Source organism: Ambystoma mexicanum, chromosome 1q (assembly GCF_040938575.1).
Source record: "Ambystoma mexicanum isolate Mex_15411 chromosome 1q, UKY_AmexF1_1, whole genome shotgun sequence".
Classification (NCBI taxonomy): Eukaryota; Metazoa; Chordata; class Amphibia; order Caudata; family Ambystomatidae; genus Ambystoma; species Ambystoma mexicanum.
Window position 1 is genome coordinate 37,581,766 of NC_090922.1, and position 24,921 is coordinate 37,606,686.

Sequence of the window (24,921 nt, forward strand, 5' to 3'; positions counted from 1 at the left end):
AGTACCTCAAGTACCATCTCTTCCTGATCTCTTGGAGAGGACTAACTCTCTGGAAAATGTTGTTGAATCTTCCAGCATAAAAGATAATATAGCAGAGGCAACATCAGTTTAAGGTCACTCATCAGAGGCCAAACCAATATCAGGAAGCATTATAAATGGGACACAATCGGAAGAATCATCGGTTTCAGGTGATCTTTCTTCAAGGATCAAATTATGATCAACATTGGCCAAAACGACCACATTAGTGAGCAAATAGAGACGCTTCCGCCCACCCAAAATTTTCATGAAGTTTTCACCACCTCAGACCTCACACCTATCGTTAGCTACTTGTGAGCTCAACAACCTATCTATTTGTTTTTCGCTTGGCTATACTGAGAAATACAATGCTTGAAGCTGTATTCACTGTTTATGTTTTTACCAATGATGTGAACTATGAACACTGTGTATTGATGGAATTGATTTGGTTCAATATAAAGAATGTATTTTTTGTAAGTCAGATTCTGATACCCAGCCACATCAAATGGATCAAGTACTCCCACTATCGTGGTTTTGGAGTCAATACTGCAGAAGTGACAGCGGTGGTGGACAGTCCATGCCAGTGGTGTCTCATCCATAATGGGCAAGGGGGCGTCAACCCACCGGCCCACTCACCCATTATGGAGCACGCCAGCCCAGTAAAACACTGAGCGCTCCCCCAGCTGCTTTTTCCAGCTGAGGGAGCGCTCCTGGGCTGACTGAACTGTGAAAGGGAAACATGGTATCCCTTTGACAGTTCAGTTCTCCAGCAGCACATGTTCACTTAGCTATTCAAGGCTGGGTGTGTTTTGCTTCCCCAGCCTTGCATAGCTCATTGGAAATGCTGGCTGGGGAGCTGCATGTCTATATGTGCGAGGGGGTGCTCCTGCGCTTCCTCGCACACACACACAGCAGGCTGGAGTGGAGTGTTTCGTCACTCAGTTTCAGGCTCCTGTGCACATATGCAGGAACGAGGAAGCTCTTGCTTCCCGATACCTGTTCATACCATGTACAAGCTGGATCGATGGGGAAGAATCTAGAGAACCGGGGCAAAAGGCATGTATATGTTCATTTATTTATTATTTAAATATGTGTATGGATGCGTGCATGCTTGTATTATGAGTGAGTGTATGATGATGGGTGCTTGTGTGAATAATAAAGTGTTTGCTGTATGAATGTATGTGTTTGTGTGTTTGTGCTGGTCCGTGGAGCCGATTTTTTCTGAGTTCGGGGGCGGGTCAGTTGTACAACAAAGGCATTTTAAAAATGCCTTTGTTGCAAAATCCCCCTCCCCGCCAGCCAATCAGCTCTCCTTCAGAGGCGCTGTGGGGGCCTAGGGGACAGCGATGGTCATCTTTTACTGGACATCTATCATAGATGCCCAGTAAAAAATACCATCCTTTTCACCTGGGCACCCCCAGCGCCTTGCATGCAGACATACATAATCGTGTTGATGATGTGCGTCTATGAGCGCAGGGGGGTCCAAGGAACAGGGATGGTATTTTTTTAATGGACATCTATGATAGGTGTCTAGTAAAAAGTACCATGCCTGCTCCATGGGCTCCCCAGCATCTGGCATACACACATCACATTGATAGTGTGCGTGTGTGAGGAGCTGGGGACCCAGAGGGCAGGCATATTATGTTCTTTACTGGGAATCTATGAAAGATGTCCAGTAAAAAATACCATGCCTGATTCCTCTGCCCCTCTGCGCCTCGCATATACACAATAATTTTCATCGTGTGCATGTGAGGCACTGTGGCCCAGGGGCAGGTATAGCATTAAATAATACCAGCCCAGTCCGCTGGGGTTCATAGCGCCTCACACGCAATGTTATGTCTGACCCCAAGCCCTCCAGTGCCTCGCATGCACACATCATTGATTATCTGCGCATGTGAGGTGCTGGAGGGCCAAGGGGGAAGGCATGCAATTTATTAATGGGCATCTGTGATAGATGGCCGGTAAAAAATGCAATGTCTCGGCCCCCATCACCTCACAGGCGCACAATGGGTTGTGTGCCTGCAAGGCGCTTGGAGCCCTAGGGGGCGGGCATGGCAGTTTTTACTGGGCATGTATTACAGATGCCCATTAATAAATGGCATGCCTTCCCCCTATTGCCAGAGAAAACATGGACATGTTTTCTTATAGTATTACTGGCATCATCTGCAAAGAAAACTTGAGTATCTTCTTATATGTGAATATTGGGGTATAATAGTGGAGTCAGCATGTAAATGTATGGGCACAGCCAGTGTGAAAATGTGTTATACTGGCACATATTGACGGCAAAGGCATCATGTGCACTGTTGGGGACTTACATCTTTTGGACTTTTTAATGAGTTACCCTACAAAACCAATTGCATTCTGCTTGGCTTTTTACCCAATTATTCTAACAAAGAGTGTGCTCTAAAACACACAATTTTAACCCATTATTAAAAAATAATTCTGAGGCAGATACCCGCCCGAACTCCACCTTGATTGGATTGGGCTATGCTCTGTCAGTATGGCATATCGGGAAGAAATATTTACAGCCTTCCTGGGGCTGATACTGGTCCACGGACTGAACATTTACCCTGATTAGAGGAAATAGGAGGGCAAGGAAAGAGGACCTGGTTGTCCAAGAGTTGTCCTGTGCTTTTGGACCCATTAATTTTAAACTGCTGGGACGGACAATGGCTTGCCACATAATATTAACACTGGTTCTGTGAAAACCCTGGTCACCAGAGTCTCGGGAGGATAGCTCAAGGGCAAGACGAGGCAGAGCAACACAGGTTCGATCCTCAGTTCTGCACTTAGAAAACTCTGGGTATTATGCGTGTTATAAATAACCAATTAAAAGGGAGTAGTTTCTTACCTGTAACTCCATTTCTCCAGCCTTGGTATCTTTCATGGATTCACATGCTTAGAATATTCCCCATCGTCAGACTGGGAACCCTCGGTACACATATATAGTCGTTTCCTATAGGAAAAAAGGTCCTACACTTGTGTGTCCTATCCACATCTACGTCCTCTCTGGGACCGTCCACGCATGCCCCGTAGGACGTAGTGGTATAAAAGCCCCGCCCCCGCAGGTCCCGTCAGATTTCGGCCCCTCCAAAGTAGAAAGGAGAACCTGCTTATACATATATCTTGCACATTGCATTCCGGGGAAGCTGGTGGGCGCATGTGAATCCATGAAAGATACCAATGCTGGAGAAATGGAGTTACAGGTAAGAAACTACTCCCTTCTCCAGCATTGGATCTTTCATGGATTCACATGCTTAGAATAGATTGTATAGCAGTATCCTAAAAGAAGGAGGTGAGAATGCAATGCAACATACACCGCAAAAACACCCCAAAACCTAATTATATAGGCACATAAGCAGCAACATATTTTCCGATATATACATATTCATCATACATACATATATATATATATTTCTACTCAAAACCTACACACTAAAGAACCAGTATAGACAAGGCAAAAGACAAAGCTTCACCGTTTTTGGCTTACCTCATTGAAACAGATGGCACAGAACTGCCCTTACCATCTGTACTTCATCAGCATGCTGCCTTTCCAGGTAGTAATGGCGTGTGAACGTGTGTGGGATTGACCATGCCGCCGCCTGGCAGATGTCTATCAGAGGAATTCCTGCCCACAGCGCCGTGGAAGAGGCTGTCGATCTTGTGGAATGGGCTCTAAGATGCCCTTGTAGGGGTCTCCCGGGCTTGGAGTCACTAAAAGCAATCGCCGACGAGACCCATCGAGCCAGTCCTTGCTTGGAAATTGCCTTTCCTCTCGTCGACGGACCGTATGCGATGAACAGCTGTCTGGTAGTTCTGAGTTCTTGTGTTCTTTGCAGATAAAATTTCAACGCCCTTTTCACATCTAGAGTATGAAGAGCCTTTTCCGCCGTCGATGACGGGGTCGCAAAGAAAGTAGGGAGGACAATGGTCGAGTGTTTGTGATAGACCGTCGGAACTTTCGGGACAAAAGTAGGATTAGTTGATAGCACCACTTTGTCCTTAAAGAATCTCATATATGGAGGGTCTATGACCAATGCCTGTAGCTCCGATACTCTTCTAGCTGATGTAATGGCAATTAAGAAAGCCAGCTTCCATGATTGGAACTGCATGGATGAAGAGGACATTGGCTCGAAAGGTGGCTTCATTAAAGCTGCCAACACCACATTTAGACTCCATGTTGGTGGGAACCGCTTCGTTGGGGGAAAGGTTCGAAAAAGACCCCTCATGAAATGTTTCACCAGTCTGTCGCTGAATAACGGAGAGGACTGTCTCCTCCTCGTGAACCTTGAGATGGCCGCCAGGTGCACATTTATGGATGACGAGGATAACCCACTCTCCGCCAGGTGAAGAAGATACGGTAAAACTTGTTCTGGAGTTACTTCTAAAGGCCGTATTTCGTGTTGCGTTTGACACCACATACAGAACCTTCGCCACTTGCAGATGTATGACTTGTTGGTGGAAGGAGCCCTAGCCGCCTGTAGAATTCTCCGGCAATCCGACGAAACTTTCAAAGTGCCAAATTCCGAAAAGTCAGGAGCCAGGCCGTTAGGTTGAGGCTGTCCGGATTGTGATGCCACACTGTTCCCTTGTCCCTGGACAGGAGATTCGGAACCTTCTGGAATGGTATCGGTTGTTCCAACGACAGATGCAGCAGGTCGGAAAACCAAGGTTGTCTCGGCCAATACGGTGCCACTAGAATGACCCGGCATTTGTATCTGCGTATCCACTGTACTGTTCTCCGTATAAGGGGAAACGGAGGGAAGGCGTACAGGAACTTGTCTGTCCATGGAAATGAGAACGCTTCCCCTAGGGATCCTTTCTGAGGCCATCTGCTCGTGAACTGCTCGCATTTCTTTTTTTCTTTCGTTGCGAAGAGATCCACTGAGGGGTGACCCCATCTTTTGAAGATTTTCTGCAGCTGAATGGTGTCCATCTCCCACTCGTGTATCTGGGCCATGCTTCTGCTTAGGGAATCCGCTTGTACGTTCTTCACTCCTGGAAGATGGTGTGCCACTATAGATATGTTGTGTTTCAAAGCCCAATGCCATACCTTTTGAGCCTCCACGGACAGGGTCCTGGATCTCGTGCCGCCTTGTTTTATCAAGTAGAACATGGCTGTCGTGTTGTCCGTCAGCACTCTTACTCTCGACCCCTTGATATGTGGGAGGAATGACTTCAAGGCCCATCTTACTGCCCTCAGCTCCAGTACATTGATATGTAGGAGTGATTCGGTCGGGGACCATCTGCCCTGGGTTTGGTAGTTGTCCATGTGTGCTCCCCAGCCTGTCAGGGATGCGTCCGTGATGATGGTTCGCTGAAATTCTGGTTCTTTTAGAGGTACCCCTCTGCCCAGGTTGTGAACGCTTTTCCACCATTGGAGGGCTCGGATGATTTCGTCGTCGTCGATGGTTATCCTGTCTGACCACCGACCCGTGGCCTGCTTCTATCTGTCCGCTAGGAATTCCTGAAGTGGCCTCATGAATAATCGACAGTTGGCTACTAGATGGATGCAGGAAGCCATGGAACCTAGGATCGCCACATACTTTCTCACTGAGAGTGTGCAATGTAAATGTAGTTGACTCGTCAGTCGATTGATTTTTGACATTCTGTCTAGGGAAGGTTTCACTATTCCCGACTGGGTTTCGAATTGAGCTCCCAAGAACTTTAAGTTCTTTGATGGCCTTAGAGAGGACTTTCCGAAGTTCACTGCGAACCCCAGTCGTTGCAGAAGCTGTAAGGTGGCCTGTACGCTGTCGTTGGTCGACGCCGAGGAGGATCCCCTCACAAGCCAGTCGTCGAGGTACGGGTATACATGATGCCCTTTCTTTCTCAGCCAGGCTGCCACGGGTGCCAAACATTTTGTGAACGTTCTTGGGGGGGATTTGAGACCAAACGGAAGCACTGCGAATTGGTAGTGTGTCCGACCTACCATGAACCTCAGAAACTTTCTGTGTTTTTGACACATAGGTATGTGGAAGTACGCGTCCTGTAGATCCAGAGACGCCAAAAAATCTCCCACTTGAACGGACCTGATTACTTCCTGCAGCGTGAGCATTTTGAATTTTTGGCTCTGTAAGGTCTTGTTGAGGTCGCGCAGGTCGAGAATGGGACGCCACTTTCCGTTTGGCTTTTTTACCACAAAACACCGTGAGTATACCCCTTGGCCTTTCTGCGATGCAGGAACCAATTCTATGGCACCTTTTTGTAACATAAGTGCTACTTCCTGCAGCAAAACGTTCAGATGTGGTTGGGGTAGGAATACCGGTGGACATTTTGGAGGTTTGCATTTGAATAGTAGAGAATGTCCGTACCTCACTGTGTCCAACACCCACTGATCTGTTGTGATGTCTTCCCATTCTTTGACGCAGTTTGACACTCTTCCTCCCAGAACGGTGCGCTTCCCGTCATTGCTGGTCTTTTTGTTTGTTCGTCGACGAAGGACAGGCCGGTCGTCTCTTGGATGACTGGAAGTTTCTGCGCCAGCTTGTGTTTTGAGAGGCGCGTCTATATCCCTGGGATGGGTATGCTGATCTGCCAAAAGATCTATCCCTGGATGCAGAGAATCTTGAATTGCCCGATGCCCCTTTAAAGGGACGAAAAGATCGAAACATTTTTCCACTTTGAAGGGCACCCAACGAGCGAGCCGTATTCGAGTCCTCCTTCATGCCCTTCAGGGCCTCATCCACCTTTTCACCAAAAAGAAGGTCACCTTCGAAGGGCATGTCCAATACTTTATACTGAACCTCGGGCCTGAAGTTGGTGCACTTAAGCCAAGCCTGGCGTCTAAGAACAACCCCGTTGTTTACTTGCTTAAAGCCCGAATCCGCCAGGTCCACTGCTATGTTAATTGCATGATTCGACGCTTCTTCGCCCTCTCGTACCAGAGACATAGCCGCTTTTCTATGTTCCTCCGGAAGGTGGTCCAGTACAGGGGCTAGTCTGTGCCACATTTCCCTGTCGTACCTGGCGACAATAGCCAAAGAGTTGGCTGCCTTCACAGTTGTAGCACCCACGGATAGTACCTTCTTACCAAACACATCTTGGCGCCTTGCCTCATTATCCGGAGGGGTAGAGCACTTGTGTTGGGCCCTCGCTTTCCTTGTCGCTGCCGCCGACACCACTGAGTCAGGTGTAGGTTGGGACGAAAGACATTTCGGGGTAGAGTCTGGCGCTTTAAACTTCTCTTCAATGCGGCCTTTGACGGCCGGTTCAGAAAACGGGTGACGCATGGTTTGAACACCCTCTTTCCAGACATGATCTAAAATGGGTATTGAGAATACTGAACGCCTATTCTTACCCATATGGTCGAACAGAAAACAGTCCTTTTTCTCCTCCTGCTGGACCAGGCCAAATTCCTTGCATGCCTTTTCCATCATTGAATGAAACGCGCCAACATCATCTGGTGGAGACGGGTGAGTGGGGCTCTTTGGTGTTTCCAATTCAACATCCGACACCCAGGATGGATCCCTAGATGGAGACAGGGAGATGTCCGATACTGATCCTTGGTCAGATACAGAATCCGACAGCTCATTCTCCTCGTGGACCACTGGAGTGACCGGAACTCTGGTCGTTTGGGTTGGACGATGTGACGGGCCTGGCTCGTCGACGGGAGGCGTTGACGGGTTCACTGGTGGAAGCCTTTCATCTAACGATTTCAGCAGCGAGTGCAATGAGACAGAACCTCCATGGACAGGGCCGATTGTGAGCTTGAAAACTGGGTAAACACCTGAGAGCAGGTTGCTCCTGATGGTGACTTGGCTCGGAGCCCAAGATCTTCCGGGCCCGCAATCCTGAAGCCGTCGTCTTCCTTCGAGGAAATCGACACTGCCTGTTCCTGCAGTAACGAGTCCGGCAACACCAGATCAAAAACCTCTGGTCTCCAGGCCTGAACTTCGGTCGACGAGGACATCGTCGCCGTCAGCGGGTTGAGGACGGGGGAAACCAACTGCGTTAGCGGCAGTGAGGCCACTGACTGGTTCGTCGTCGTCGACGGTGGGCCTGCAGGTGGCTTAGGCGGTCCCGCCTTCACAGAGCTCTCCCTGCGCTTTTCCGACTCTCTACTCGTGGCAGATCTATGAGGATCGCCCGAGGAGGATTTTGGCCTTTCCTTTCCATGTTTTTTTGACGATGATGACTTTTTTGAAGATTCTTTTGAAGAGTCTTTGGAAGAGTGGCTTCGTGGAACATCCTTTTCCGCCGGTCGAGTTTTCTTTGCCGGTGGTTCCGACGAGGCTGAACGGCGCAGGACCCCCGATGTTTTCGTCGAGGCCACGCTGCGCACGGAGCCAACCTCCGACTGAGGATATGCTCCCACCCCGTAATTTAACCACGACACCAGTCGCCGACTCCGATCTTTCAGGGTTTTCTGGGAAAAACCTTTACATATTTCGCACTGGTCTGCCGAATGGTGAGGGTGGAGGCAATATATACAATCTAGATGGCCGTCCCCCTCGTAAACCTTTTTCAATCCGCACGTGGCGCACGAGCGGAAGAGCGGTTTGCCCGACATCCTGGCAAGACCAATAACCTTTCGATCAAAACGAGTAATTTCAACAATAAACCTAGAAAGTAGAGACTACGCGAGGAGATCCCACTATCTTTGGAGACGGTTGAAATCTGACGGGACCCGCGGGGGCGGGGCTTTTATACCACTACGTCCTACGGGGCATGCGTGGACGGCCCCAGAGAGGACGTAGATGTGGATAGGACACACAAGTGTCGGAAGTTTTTTCCTATAGGAAACGACTATATATGTGTACCGAGGGTTCCCAGTCTGACGACGGGGAATATTCTAAGCATGTGAATCCATGAAAGATCCAATGCTGGAGAATTACAATTACCATGAAGAGAATATCAGCTGAGGATTTCCTGTTAAAAAGTATTGGTCAAGGCATAGACCCTATTCTCAGGTAGAAGAGCAGGAAGCCCCAAGTACTTAACAGCTCTCTTGACCACTGTTTGGAAGGAGGTAAATTCACCCCCCAAAAATACAGGGCACATCACGTTTCCAACTCGTGCTTCTGATGTCCAGCCCATTTACATCCTATAGTCCCCCTTCCAGATGTCCTATGCCAGGATCCTTGCATGGTCTCTCAATTTCAGACTCTTCACCTGCTGGAACTCTATTGCGTTCAACATGGTGGACTTTCAGATCTTGATCAATTGCTTATCAAATATGAATATAGCTTGCCCTGAAACCTTGCATTGGTTATCCTCCTCCTTAGAAGAGGGACGCTCCTCAGTAGTAGGGCTGCTATGCCAAAGGATTAGGGGTTCCATAACCCCGTAATCTCCTATTTTGTTCAATATTATACATCTCTGGGCAAATCCACCAGGTCCAGGTCTTTCTTTTCGCCCTGGTCTGCTACTCATACACAGATATTTCCAAGAGCTATTGTTCTGTAAAGAGGTATACTTGCCTTGTTCGACCCCCTCAGTACCTTTGCTGTGATGAATGAAGCCCTACCGAATGCTGGAAAATGCCCAGGCTCCCTGAAGCATCTACATGCCAGATCTGAGCATCTGCACCTTTCTTCAACCCGGCTTTCAACAGCAAAACCAAGGTAAAGAACTTTGATGTCTAGTGAGATGCTCATCTATAACTGACCTTACAGGTCAACAAGGTAGCCAGACATGTGACTGGTGTTATTTTGACAGCCTTTACCAACTGACTTCTATAATAGGCTCTTATGCAGGCCTCCCGAGTCAGCTCTTCTCTCGTACCAAGCAGCACAAAATACTGCAGCTAAGCTCATCTTCGGCACTAGTAAAAGAGATCATGTTCCGCACCTCCTAGGCACTTTTCACTGGCTGTTTGATCAAAGCCAGGAGCAAATTCAGACCATGCTGCTTGGTCCATAAAGCCATACCCAGTCAGGCTCAATTGTATCCAGTGAACATCATTAGTAGATACGTTCCCACCCGTTTTCTACATTTGCAGACTACCCATCTCCTAGTTGCTCCCACAGGTATATTTTTAGGGATATGGACAAAGCACTCATTCCAAGCACAAACTATGAATTGGAGGAAACATTATTTGCAGTTTTCCCTCCAATTCCTACAGGGCCGCTATCCCTTCAAAAGAGAGCTGAAAAAAATCCTGTTTGCCCAAAAGAGTTCCCTTCACGATGCCAGAGGTTTCAGTTTGGACACAGTACCCTTTAAGATGAATCATAGTCACTTCTCTGCCCCCCACCCCTCCGCTGACAACAGAGGACAGGTTCACCGTGGAGCATTTCCACTCTACCTCTCTTCCACAGGCTTGGCCACCTTCACTCATGGGCTATTGCAGAAATTACAAGTTGATGTTGGCCTGTTTCACCAGATGTCGGGAGCCTAGAGAAAGTTAGTTTTGCAGCAGTGGGCATTATACATCTATTCACTCACCTCCAGTCCCCACAACCGTGTAGGCCATGGCAAACAAATGTGTCATTCACATTGAGGATACTTTATAACATGGCCAAGGAAAGCTGGCTAGGAATCGGATATTAGTGGCTAATGGTGTAGAGCCAGTGGTGTTGTCACTGTCTGGAGAGCAGAATCTCTATGTGGCACCGTAGGTGGATCTGCTTGTGGCACCACAGGTATTGTAAGCAAAAGCCCATCGACCAAACATGCCATCAGCCACGGAGACAAGAACCATGGCACTGGCCCGAAGAATGAGAGTGTGGCACCTGTAAGTGAGATGGCCCAGAGCCATGCAATGGTGGGGTTTTATTTATTTATTGTGTATTTGTAAGGCGCATATTCAACACATGGTGTTTCAAGGCGCCAGAAGACAAAAAAGGGGGTCGGGAGGGACAAGGGAGAAAGATCACAATAACGGTCCTACTAGGCCTAGTGACATTGGGATCGTGAATGACTGTTCTCCACACAAGGAGCACTTAGCAGAGGCGTAGGTGCTACTGGCATCAGGGATCACCTAAATGTTCCTACCACATGAAGTCAGAAGGCTTCACATTCAGCAGGGATCAAATATATTTTGAGGCATTAACCCCACACCCCTACATATCTCGTTCAGAGATGTTTCTAGGTCCTCCATGTAGCAAAGCATTCTAAAGTCTGAGCACAGTGGCACAGCTTCCAATAAGAAATTGAGAAGTGTTTTCTGGAGTGCATCCTCTTCTTTTTTTGTTTTCTTAGGCCGATGGGCACACTAGCTCAAAGGAGCATAGAAGATAGCTGAAGGAGAGGTAACTCAGAGAACCTGTTCCCTGTGCCCTGGCCTCATAAATCATCAGGTATGGCAGGAATCCTGGTTTGGCTACCTGTTTATGCAGGTGCCTGGGATTATAATGTCCCAATTGGATCGGTGTGGGTCCCAAAACTTTGGTGGCATATCATCATTAAAAGTCACTTTCCGTCTCAATAACACATTTGGTGCAGAAACATCTTACTTACACTAGGTGGCTTGTGACCATCAAAGTGTACCAATGGATGTGGAATTGGGACATTTCTGAGAGTAGCCAAGTTCTCATGGGATCTCAATAGTATTTTGTTGCATAAAATCAATATGCTTACTTGATGTCGATTTCCAAAGTAGGTTACACAGATGTCGTCTGGGTCAGCAGAGTAGAGGTCTCTGCCAAAACGAATGCATTGCTTAAGCCCTCTTGTAAATGGCACACATTAAAGGGAGGTATAAACTGAAAACGTAGACAATGCCAAATCAAAAATTAAAACACAACGGGAAAACATTTTCTAAAAGGGAAAAATAGGAGGGAGGCAAAACAAGCTTCCAGAAAAAAGGGAAGGCAACCTCTGCAAGGCAGTTTCATGACCTACCTCAGGATAAAATAAGAATTATCATTTGGGTGACACATATATAGGGCATGACAAGTCTGTGGAGAGACACGAAATGCAGAGAGCCCAGCCTTTACTTTAAAATAAGACAACACTGTGGATATGAACCTGCCCACAACATGAGAATGACTTTTATACAGAGGTCTGCGGTGCAGGCTAATCCCAATAGTTAACCAACTAGTAGAGCTTGAACCCAGAGTAAGGAGCAGAATATATTAAAACCTTCAAGGGAAGACATGCAGTTAAAAGCTTAAGCATAACATTAAGGTGGCTTGTTTAGGAAAATAATTATGGTCTGTTAAATATATGACTTTTTGTTTGGCCCCAGTGCTCTTCCACTCCACCCTACCACATACCTTTAATGTCATTTGAAGCATTGCTTTCTAGCCAAAACCGTTACAGTTGTTATTCCCCTCAATGTGTCTAGTAAGACTGCTAGGTGTAAGATCTTACATTAAGTATTCAAAATCAATGGTAGGAATCTTCATATTTAAGCTAGGCTTCCTCCCTTTGTCCCTGGCTGTTTGTTCTACTGAGAAGGCTCATATCAGGAGTTACCAGCACTGACAGGACACATTACCTGTGAGACACAAGGAACGTATTGCACATGAAGGTTTCGTCGCAGGTGGACTGCTGGATCTCCTCAATGAGTACATCTACCATAGTGCATTGCAGGAGACGTGGAACTTCCTCGTTTCTTTCGCCATCAAACATGCCATATACTGCCCCAGCACCTTCCACAAAGTCATTCACTGCCAAGGATGACACACAGAGCCTACAAAATAAACAAATAAGCAGCATAAGGTGAATCACAAAACTAATCATGAAAAGGGTAAACGCATCTGTGTGCTGTACCTTAAAGTAAAAGTTGAAGAAATTGCATCATATAAATGTAAAATAATTTGCTCTTCAGCAAAGGAGAAGTGGGTTCTTCATAAACTACTTGTTGCAGTACCCTTGGACTTTTTCAAACAAAAACAGAACTATTGGCACCTATTCTTGTCACTATTTTAAATGCTATTTTGGAAACAGTCAAAATACCTCTGAGTTGGTCTAAATCTATAACAATGCCCATTTTTTTTAAAGTAGATTGGGCTCTCTCAAAATCTTACCGCCCAATCTTTCTTTTGGACCATACTAGTGAGAGGTGAGATTGCTATATCAAAACATTCTTAATTGGATTGAAGCAAACATTATTGGCAGATTTGCAAGGTGGTTTCAGAGCATACATTGGGGCAAAAGAGCAGGCTCTGAATTTGTTTCTAATTGTTTAAAAAACAAAAGAAACTACCTATCCTGCCATTTAAGGGCCTTACTTCAGCGTTCTACATGGTGAAGAGACCGCTGTTGTGGGAGGGTCTTCAAAATGTAGCCCTGCCACCATATCTTCTTTTAATCCTCAAACTAATACACAATGACACTGAAGCAGTGGTACTATATGGTCAGAAGCATGAATATACTACACCATTTAAACTTTCGAGAGAGGTTCACCAAGGCTGTGCCCTGGCACCATTAATGTTTAACTTCAATACCAACACATTTCGTAGCGTTTCACATAAATAAAAAAGGGGCTGACATGAGCTGCACTGCAGTTATACAGGGGACGTGTGAAAAAAATTATTTTTGACAGTGAAATAAAATGAACTGTTGCGCGCACTTCTGGACGTTCAGTGGAGCATGGAAGTGCCAATGGAGACGAAGGGCACAGAAAGGTACGTGAATTGCCTATTAATGTAATGTATGTGCAGATGTAGCTTGCAGATGTATATTAACTACAAGTTTGTTTTGAATAATTGGTACCTAACATTTGTGTAGTGGGGGGAAAAAAAGCACACCTAAAGTAAACTTAATTAGAGCAGGGGGCAGGCATACTCACACCTGATTCCACTTTAGTATGATGCTGCTCCCATCCCAGCACCTTCCAACACCCTATAAAAAAAAATGAAACATGTTTAATTGAAGTACAAAAAATGTCTGCAACATTTATTTATCATTTTGCAATTTTTTGTACTTCAATTGAACATGTCTCATTTATTCAACTTTAATTAAACAGTGAGGGTGTTCTAATAGCTTTAAAGACCTGCAGCTTGGGCCGTACCGGGCGTTATGGTCGGGCCATTAACTCGGTCTTCAGGGCCCATAACGCCCAGGACGGCCCTCACTGCAGGTCTATAAAGCTATAATATTATACCAATGCTTCACTCTAGAGGTCTCAGAGTGCCGGGCTGCTCTGATGTTTTTACTACAGACCCCAGATATAGCAGTTGCTTAGGCAGTAAAAAACGTGTTGAAAGTCACTTAGATTTATTTCTTCTTTGCCCATTGATAAGTGATGATTTTACTCTTTGGTATTGGTTCCTATTTTAGCATCTATGGAATGATTTATTTATGAACTGTTTACTGAATATGATGTTATATATATTAATATTTTTATCAGCCTGCATATATATATATTTATACAAACAACTTTTCGCGTATAATGGTGCTGAGGGTTATAAAGACAAGCTCAGGATCTTCACAGACTTGTGTTTCACAGAGAGGAGGAAAGCGACAAGTCCAAGTCTTATCACCCTCAGCTCCAACAAGTTGATGTGCTCACTGTCATATCAGACAGGTGAGTGCCTCAGCCTGTCGGAAACGCATCTGTGACCACCGTCACCTGGCGCCAAGGTTGGCGAAACAACACGCCCTTCAGCAAGTTGTCTCGTATGGCCCACCACGCTAGATCCCGAGCCACCTGGTCCGAGACCTGTAAAAGGCCAGATATGTGGCCCTGAAATTGCTACCAAGGAAAAGCCACTGAAGCAATCTCATGTGAAGCCTCGCCTCTGACAGCACTAGGATGCAGGAAGGCACAAGGTGCAAGGAGGCCAAGGCCGGAACTCCAGGACTGAAGGACATGAGCCATCCGAAAAATGTTCACCATGACGGGAATGCCCTGCCCAGGGGAATGTCCAAGACTGCTTTGATGAGTCGGAGAGGCAGGAACCACGAAATCTGAGGCTTTTTGTAGTTCAGGGAAAAGCCAAGTCTGTGCAAAAGAGTGCAGGTGCTGAGAAGATGCTCCAACACTAGGCTCCGTGAGTGAGTTCAGAAGAGCCAGTCATCCAGGTAGGGAAAACATGGATGCCCTCCCTCCTGAGGCAAGCCGCCACCACCGCTAGCAGCTTGACGAAAACCCTGAGTGCGGAGGAAAGACCAAACTGCAGGACTTTGAACTGGCAATGCTGTTGGCATACCACAAAACTCAGGTACTTCCACGACCTAATTCATTGGAGACACACGAAGTAGGCATCCTGAAGGTCCAGTGAGACCAACGAATCCTGTAGGTTGTGGTCCTGCAGTATTTGGGCTAGGGTTACCATCTTGAAATTGTCCTTGTGAAGCTGTCAGTGCCGTAGCAAATATGTGCATCATCTTCAGGCAAAATGCCACCCTTTCCTCTTTAGTGGAGGACTGGCTGGGAAAAGGGACTTGCACCTGCTGTTTCGGGGACTCCCTGGAGCAGTGGCTCCTCTTCTTAGAGGATGAAGTGTGACAGCAAGAGGAACCACTCAGGGAGCGGGATCTCTTCCGGTGCGGCTTCTTGTCCTTTTCATCCTGTTTGCGCAGACGTTTTTTTGGGACAATGCTTCTCATTGTGCGACCTCAAACGAGGCAGCGGTCCACAATCTTCACCTTGTGGATGAAGGAGAAGAGCTTTGTTACTCTTTCCCAGAGGGACTTCGGGTACATGGATAGGCACCACCTGCAATCCCGGGTGTCGTGACACTCGCCCAACCAATAAAGACAGATCCAGTGTGGAGCCAAAACAGACATCTGTCGGCTGCAATTTGCACACGGCTGGAATCCCAAGGCCTTTGAAGGAGTCAGCATGTCATAGATAATTTAGTAAGTGAACATGTTCCCATCAGCGAACAGAGTGCACAGAAAACATGAACTGGGTTCATGGGGCACCTCAATATTTACTGGCCTCAATGTCACGTCCGGTGCAAGGCATTTGGAGACATCGGACGGAGCCGATGCAGAGCCAAGATGCCCTCCCTGGTGACGGATAGGTTTACGAGATCAGCACTGCTGGGGATAGGATTATCATAGATGAGGATTCTGTGGGAGGAAATAATCCAATAGAAAAGATTCATCTTGCATGTCAAGAGACAAAGTCAATCCCACTGTAACAGGAATCCCAGGATGTGGGCCTTTGTCACCATTAAGAACTTTCCTACTTCGTCCATTTATTTAAAATGGTTCTGCACTTTCTTCTTTGAGTATCACAAAACTTACTCAGTATGGCAGTTGTGACAAAGTCCCCTGCCTGGCTCTGCGGACAGGTGGGAGAGTCGTGTTGGGGGCATGGTGCCACCCAGACCCAGTGGGTGAAGGACCCAGTGGTGGAATAGGGAGGACCCCCAGGTCGCTCTCCCACTGTCTGATCTGCTTGGCATTGGATAGTCACACTATAGCCATTGCCTCTACCCAAGGTGGGTCAACCATGATTAAGCTCTGTGTGGGGTCAGAAATGAGAGCCGTACACAAGATTGTCATAATTTCACTCAAAGACATTTATTAAAGAAAATGGTTTGGGAAAATACCTCTCTGACCCTATGCTAAAGAGGAATTCCCTACCTAAAACCAAAACTAAGGATCTGTCCATCTCAGGATGTCAATACCTGAAAAGTCGTCCTTGTGTTCAAAACATCCTATCCTGACCCTGACAATACAAAACAAAACAATTCAAATGTGCAAGGAAATGTCTTCAACTTGATATTGGCAAAAAAAGTGTTCACAACTGAGAACAGGAATTGCTCCAACAAAAATGTTGTCCAAGGTAAAAGTCCTTGGATCCAGAGGGTAGACCCCTTCCCCTGGATTCTTAAGAAGGATGGCAAATGTTTCTTTTACTAACATTTCCCTTGTGGCTCTCCTTGATGCACAAGGTTACTGTTTAGACAACAAATGCTGTACCAGTCTTTCTTTAACACCTATTTCCCCTTGGTTCTTTCACACCAACTTCTCTGTGGTTTAGAAAACACTGTCTTTCTTTCACATCAATTTCTCCTTGGTTTAGAAAACATGGTCCTTCTTTCGTATTCCTGGAATCTTTGCAAATTGCCTGGTATACTCCCCTGCCAGGACTCTTTATGCAATTCCAACTGCCTGGTGTACTCTCTTGCCAGGACTTCACTTGAAGCTTTCACTTGCCTGGTATACTCCCCTGCCACGACTTCTTATGCTTTCAATTACCCGGGGTCTTGCCTTGTCAGGATATGTTATGCGTTTCAAATGCCTGGTGTTTTGCCTTGCCAGGACGTCTTATGAAATTCACAGTTTCTCTGTATCACCAATATCGTATATGTTTCTCTTGACTTGGTATGTATGTTTGCATTAAGGTTTGTTCAACTTTTGCCCCACAATTGCATTTCATGCCTCCATAGCTCATGAGGGATTGTACTTTGCCTTTTATGTATTCAAATCATTTTCTTGGACTTTTAACAATAGTATCACATGCAAATTGTCATCAGCGCTATTGCTGGTACGCCCCGGGGTCCCCACGGGCTTCGGGTAGACTCACTGGATCTCTCCAGCATCTTCAGTTCGGTTTTCTGTGGCGTGAAGCTTTCACCGCTTTCCACACTTGAGTGTGTGGCCGTCTTTCCGGCTTCCTTTGCGGCTTTGCAGTCACACACCTGCTTCCATTCAGGTCCCGGAATGGAGAATGCTGCTTCTGCGATCGGCCGAGAGCCCAGAACCTCTGTTGTGGCTCCTAACATCTCCACAGCACTTGTGTATCTCGCACAGTGTTCCCCTTCTGACTTGGTGGCCTTCTTTGCTCTGCCACAGCGGTACGTGATCTTCACATTCCTGAGCCTCCACACAAGAGCCAACATTGTCTCCTGCACTGCGTTCTCGAGTAATACACTTCCTATATTTTAATGTCCCACACACAGGTCATCTGGAAAAACAACTAGACTGCGGGCCTCATTACGACCCAGGCGGTAAATTACTGCCTGGGTCGTACCTTTACCACCATGGCGTAAACTACGTTTACGCCATGGTGGTTGGCGGACTTACCGCCCCATTCCGAGGTGAGTGGGGCGGTAAGTCCCCATTAACCCATTTACCCTTCCCCATTCCCATTGTTGCCCCATAGGGCATAATGGGAGTGGGGAAGGCGTTAATTACGCCACCGTAAATTACGGTGGCGTAATTAACAACAAGGTCCCTTAGCGCCATGGATTTTAACACCTGCTAAAAGCAGGTGTTAAAACCTCCATGGCGCTAAGGGACCTCGGAATCAGGCGGTAAGGGTCGGCGCTGTTTACGCCGCCGTAAACCCCTTACCGCCTGGGTCCTAATGAGGCCCTGCATGTTTTACTCGTCTCCTTGTTCAAACTCCTTCATCTGGGAGATGAAGCCCATAGGTGTCATTGGACATATGGTATTAAAATAGTCCTTTTCAATGTTCTTACATAAAGGTACCTCAGAAACAAAAGGTGTCAAGTTGTAGCTGTGTGTGTTTATGTCATAGGCGGGCCTTTGACCAGAAAAACATGAAGCAGGGATTTCTTTACTTCCTCTACAGGTGGTAACATGCAGCTTGCAATAGGCCATTAGGGTCTTCTTCATGGGAAAGGGGGCGATACCGCATCTCGTCCAATGCAGTCATGACAAATCTCCCCGGTAATTGTCTCATCCTATATGTTCATGCCTCATAAAGCCGCCCGCAGGGTCAGGTAGCGTCTGCCTCACCTAGCCACCTAGGAGGAGGTCACTGCCGGGGAATCCATGATGACTCCATTGGATTCATCGCAGCCCCTGTACCACACACAAACCCATCAGGTCATACATCCAATAAAAGATTAAACCCTAATCAAACTCTTGGATGAACCTGCAGGATAATGTGAAAGCACCCACAGAAACTGAGAGACTGTGCGGCGCCCTTTAAACAAACATCTAGCTCCAGTATTGAAAAAGCTTCCTTTCCCTTTAAAGGTACATATTATCTTTACCAGACAGTGCTAGCATGCATAGTAAAGGAACATTGCTAAAACGTTGTTCACAACATCAGGGAAAGTATTTGAAAACTTAAAAGGGGCATTTGATGAATCGGGGAGTCCAGCGGTTACAGCATTTCAATCCCACAGTTGTCAGAGGGAAGTATTAGGCAGTCCGAATCCTGGCATGAGACATAACTAGTTGTGACATCACAGGAAAGTAGTGCAGTGTGGAGGGGGCAGTGAACGGGACTGTGGGGGAAAACTGTGTAGTTACAATTTTTTTATGAACTCCTCTGATCCTTAGCTTTATAATGATGACTGAGCTTATGCTAACTGCCATGTTAACAGTACAGTACCTTATTGACATTAATAAGCCCGATGTTCTAATGTGCATGGGCCTCATTACGACCCAGGCGGTAAGGGGTTTACGGCAGCGTTAACAGCGCCGACCCTTACCGCCTGAGTACGAGGTCCCTTAGCGCCATGGCGCTTTTAACACCTGCTTTTCCATGGCGCTAAGGGACCATGGAGTTAATTACGCCACCGTAATTTACGGTGGCGTAATTAACGCCTTCCCCACTCCCATTATGCCCTATGGGGCAAAAATGGGAATGGGGAAGGGTAAATGGGGATTGGGGACTTACCGCCCCGCCAAGGTCGGAATGGGGCGGTAAGTCCGCCAACCACCATGGCGTAAACGTAGTTTACGCCATGGTGGTAAAGTCACGGCCCAGGCGGTAACTTACCGCCTGGGTCGTAATGAGGCCCCATGTCTTAAACACAAAGGCATTACCACCTACTACGTAGCAGTGCTTGCTTCCATAATTCTCGCCTTTGAAATGTTTGGCATGTATAAGTGGGTTTTAGCAAGACTCCTTCCTAGGAAAGGCAAATTTTGTAGACGGAAGAAGTAATTTATTAAGCGGGCCAGCGGGCTGCAAACCGTACGAGAATCACAGAAGTAGCTTGCACAGCAGAATAGCAATGAATATCACAAAATGTCTTCCACTCACATCTAGATTGTGTCTTCACTGAGCTCATAGCCACTGCCTAAGGTTTGTATGCTGAGACTGTGCACATTCACCTGAAACATTGTTGCTCATCGATCTTTCTTTGGCGGGGCTTCCCTCTGGAACAGCCTCCCCGCCTCTCTGAAAATTGAGGAGAACCACCTTTGGTTCTGGAAGCACCTCTTTGCTTCTGCCTTCTCTCATCCTCTCACCTGCTGATCTCTGTCTGTTTCTATACTGGGCACCTGGGTACCTTCTGATTTCAGGCCCATATCCCTGCCCCCCAGCTGCATACCCGCACTGCCTCCTGGCAACCCTTGCACTTGGTTCTGTCTCTGCAACCCTACAGGCCCCTTCCTGCACTTATTAGACACAGTTTGTCTGTATTATTGCACTTGCCACCAACTGGCCGCATTACCTGTTGCTGTACAGATCATGTGTTCAGCACTTTCCACTCCCCCTCGTCCCCCTTGCACTTTTCCCCCATCCCTCTCCCCCCTGCACTCGCGCGTTCTCAATGTCACTGGGCCTAGTAAGATCGTTGTTTTTTGTCCTCCCTTGTACCCCTCTCTTACGTCGTCGCGCCCTGAAACACTTTCACGTATGGGCGCAATATAAATAAAATATATCATATCATATCTCATGCCATGTCTGCACCTCCCTTTCCACAGAAATACATGTGAGTTATCCTGTATAAAAGCTCTGTGCCTTGAGTGGGGCATGGGGGAAGGGGTTGCTGCACCGAATGTCTGTCGGTGGGTTGCTGTCATTCTGTGTATTTTATCAATTTATTTTAATTTTATTGAATAAATAAAGCATAAGACGATAATGCAAAAAACAACTAAAAATAGAAGGCGGGGAGAGGAACAGATAGTCACCAAGTAGAAAGAAGGGAGAGAAGATAAGCTTTCAAGTTAGATTGAAAAATATGAAGAGATTCGGCTACAAGATGGCCACGCTCGAGTGAACACCACATCCACAGCGCTCCCGACCCACCAGGCCTCGTAACTCTGCAAACTTTGCAACTAGCCCTCCCCAGGCACCAAGGCTCGTGGAACTAGCCCCCGGAGAGTCTCCTGATCGCCCGGGGACCTCCTGAGCGAGGAAGCGCCCCCACCCCCAATGAGGCAGAAGTACTGGAACAGCGAACCTCCTGCACGACGGTAAACGACCCAGCGCGCGACCCCATGGGGGCCGGCCTCCAGATGAATCGGTCCCGCAACTGAAGCTTACAGTCAGGGTCACCGACCCACTATCGAGACCAGCCATAAGGACCTGGAGGGAGGATTCCCTACGACATTTGACCCACCACATCTGAGCAATGGGTGTCCGGTCTCCCGAGGACCCGCAAGAAAGCGCTACTACACTGCCCGCCAAGGGCCCCTGTACAGCGGACTGACCATTCCGCAGGACAAGTACGGCGTGACCCTGCCAGACCAACGAAGGGGTATCTGATCCTGCTTCCCTCCACAAGCAGAAGCCCGCACATCTCTTTAAGTAGCATGAGCGGGGATCCCCTTCCCTCGCACCCCGGCCAGCGGACACAGCAAGGACTGGAGAGTCCTCATCACCCACGGGGAACACGGAGCACTGGTGTCCCAAGGCATCCTACTCACTGTCATAAAAGGCCCTCCAGGACTAGCACAAGCCTCCCGAACGGTGGTTTCGGGACCGAGTCAGCACCACCCTTGACTGGCCTCAAGGGTACCGTGTCAAGCATTACGGAGGAGGCGGGCCCAACCAACCTAAGCCTACGAGCTCTGGCCTCCATAACTTCATCTCAAAATGCAGCCCCCAGGGCCAGGAGTCGTCCCCACTGCAGCCTGGGAGAGGGAGAGGGGCCCGCAGGGGTGAGGACGGGAGGCTCCTCGGACTGCCTCTACCCCCTCCTGGGATGCTACCATCAACTCAGAGGCACGCCGAGAACCAGCAGCCCGTAAGGACCACAGAAACTGCAGCGAACCCTATCCACAATGTGTCCGTGGCACTCTGCGGGGAGACAACCCAGGACACACAGCGCTGCAAGGCACAGGTACGCACAGTGCGTCCCCCCTGAGTTCCCTGCTGATGGGCCTCCAGGAGAATAGACAGTAGGTCACAGTGTTGCAACCCCCACGAGAGTGGAGCCCCCTGCTTCCCGAGGGGACTCAAGGGATCCTTCGGCAAAGGAACAAAGCCGCAAGGGTGGTAAGGGAGGGGTGGGGGGGGAGTGCCCGAGGCCGGCAATCAGACTCGTCTAGGACATCCAGGGGGGCACACCAGCAGCTGCACCAGGCGGAGGACGACAACAGGAGGAGGGGAGTCTCTCTGTGACATAGACCCCCAGGGACAAGCACACGAAGGAGCAAGGAGGCCCCCTGGGTCCTCCCAGCCCAGGAACGACAAACCTAATAGGACCCACGGGCACTTGTACCAGTGACTGTAAAGAGACACCCTGGAGAGCGGCGGACCGTCACGCCACCACAGGAGCGAGGAGAGGAGGCAGGCGAGTCCCCCTGTAACAGTGATTGCCGCAGTAGCGGCACTAAAGCCACATAAAAGAGATCCCAGAGTATGTCCCGCAGAGCCTATTAGCCCACCCCCAATCGATCAGTACGCTGGACACTCCTCAGAACAGGGCAGAACAACATGCGGAGCACCATATTGCCCATTGTAGTGCATGAAGCCCCTGTCCAGACAACAGGAAACGGGGCACCGCTATCTACCAACCACACATCTGCCGGGACCCAGTCCATGGGTACCCACAATCACATAGCAAATGACAAAAAACAGGGCAAAGGAATCTGTCCCAGCCCTAAGGAACTCCAGTAAGACCCAGGAAGGCGCACTAGCAAAAATATGGGCCAAGGAGACCGAATCCACAGCGGGGCATCAAACCACTGACTGGAGCGCAGATCCGGAACCAGGCGAGCAGGAGGAGCAGGACCGTCCAGTAACCTACTCGTCACTGAAACACCTCACAGAAATAGTGGACAAGATCACTACAGCAGGGCAGAAACAAATGGATGCCCTAAGAGAAGATCTAGCAGAAGGCCTGCAGGAAATTAAGAGAGACAACAATAAATTGGAAAAGCAGGTAGATACAAATGAGAGAGCAATCCAGGACCGGGCTGAAGACGCAAGGAAGGTGGACGCTCTATTGCAAATGCTGACGGCGCTCACATATAATCTGGAACTTCAAGCGGAGGACTTGGAGAACAGGTACAGGCGCTCAAACATACGAATCAAAGGCCTCCCGGATGAAACCCAGGACCAGGATCTACGCCAAGTAGTCAAGGGCATTTTCGCAGACCTCCTGGATACCGAAGCACCCACGGAAATACAATTTGACAGAATTCAGAGTGGGCCCCAGAAGACAAGAGCCTGGCTCAAGAGTAAGAGACGTCCTGGCAGCAATGCACAGTTACAGCGTCAAAGAACTGATATTAGAGAAGTCCAGGAAATCGAGGCAGATCACCTACAACGGATTAGAGATAGCACTGTAACAGGATTTAGCTCAAGCAACCCTCATCAAAAGGAGGAGAATGGGCCCAGTCCTAACCCGCTTGAGAGCCCAGGATGTTTGCTACAGATGGGTCCACCTATTCGGCTTGACTTTCGATTGGCAAGTGAAACACCAAAGAATCACAACTTACGAACAGGGGGCATCCCTGCTCGGGCTCGAAGAGGACGCGTCAACCCCATCCGATCCACCCGCCTTCACCGTGCAGCCCTGAAACCATGGGTATGGTCCACGGTGCAGCCCAAAAAAGGCCAGGAGAGGAAATCACCAGAGAGGAAATATGAGAGGGCCGACGCCAAAGAAGGATCAGGATGTCCAAGAGACCCCAGAGCCCACTCAAAAATGAATCCACAGACAGAAGCAGTACCATAGCAGAAACAAAGAGCAAGCCTGGGGAGGGCACACCTGAAGCTAAATGAGAGTGCTTGAGGCTAATCTAAAACCTATGAGAGGCCTTGTGGGGTCGGGGGGGGGGGGGGACAAACCTTGAAATGGGGGATCCCATGTGGGGCAAACATGTGGTTGGAGAATCAACTCTCGAGATTTCGATTTGAGGGAGGCTAGAGGCCAGTTGACCCGGCCCATCAGGACGAGAGGGGAAGTGGGGTTCGAGGGATCCAAGCAGACAGAGGAGTGAGACCTGAGGGGAGGGGGGGGTACTACTGGCGGGGCATGTGCATCCATAGCCCGAGAAGTCCGAATGAAAGCAGTATTGACTGAGGTATCATAGCTGGGGGAAGCACACTAAAGATAATCTCCCTGAATGTCAATGGCCTGAACTCCCCAATAAAGAGGAAAGAATTATAGAGATTCATCAGACGGGAAGGCCCGACATTGCCAACCTGCAAGCAACCCACATTCAGTCCTCCTTGCCCTGAAAGACGGCCTGGACTTAAGTATCACAGGAAAGGACTCGGATGACCAGTGTAGATTCCTAGTAGTGACGTTGGAAGGGCGGGGGGGGAGAGGCCCTCACAGTAGCCACACTCTATGCCCCAAACAGGGGACAAGACAAATACACACAAACAACTATGACAAGGCTTGAACAGTTCGTGAAATCCCTCATAGTACTAACTGGGGACTTCAACAGGGCTTGGGACCCCTTCAAAAGGTAGGAGTAGAGGGGCTGCCGCCCTGCAGGAAAGACCATCGGCAGAACTTAAGGATAAAATGTGCAATCTGTCCCTGGTAGACACATGGAGGGAGCTAGAAGGGGACATGGACGGATTCACTTTCTACTCGCACGCGCACCGCACACACTCAAGAATCGACTACATCTGGCTATCAAGTAGGCTGCTGGGAGGGGCCAAGAGCATTACACTAGGCGCCATAATACTATCAGACTATGCTCCAATAACTCTCAAGCTAGAAAGGAAGAGGTGCCCATCAGGTCTATGGAAATGGCGATACCCGTAACCCCTCTTTAAGGACGACCTACTGGTCAGGCAGGTGGCAGGAGAAATTGAAGCCTTCTTGGAAGCCAATAAAATTGGGGATACCGCTCAGCAGATTGGGTGGGACGCCTTCAAAGCAACCCTGAGAGGGAGAATAATAGCCATTAAAGCAAGAAGGGATAGGGAACTGAGGCTAG

General features: G+C 48.3%; 1 protein-coding gene across 2 annotated transcripts in view; it reads right to left on the minus strand.

The window, feature by feature from the left end:
• Positions 1–24,921, minus strand: part of PHLPP2 (PH domain and leucine rich repeat protein phosphatase 2) — a 1,504,106-nt gene that overhangs the window by 135,839 nt on the left and 1,343,346 nt on the right. The window contains exons 17-18 of one of the 2 annotated variants that reach the window (XM_069635468.1): positions 13,697–13,749; positions 12,480–12,595 (exon numbers count right to left, since the gene is read on the minus strand). In XM_069635468.1, coding sequence (XP_069491569.1) covers positions 13,710–13,749 — 40 coding nt within the window. In that variant the 3' untranslated portion in view covers positions 12,480–12,595; positions 13,697–13,709. Of the gene's footprint in view, positions 1–12,400; positions 12,596–13,696; positions 13,750–24,921 lie in introns of those variants that run through there. The other variant, XM_069635467.1, reaches the window with a different exon arrangement.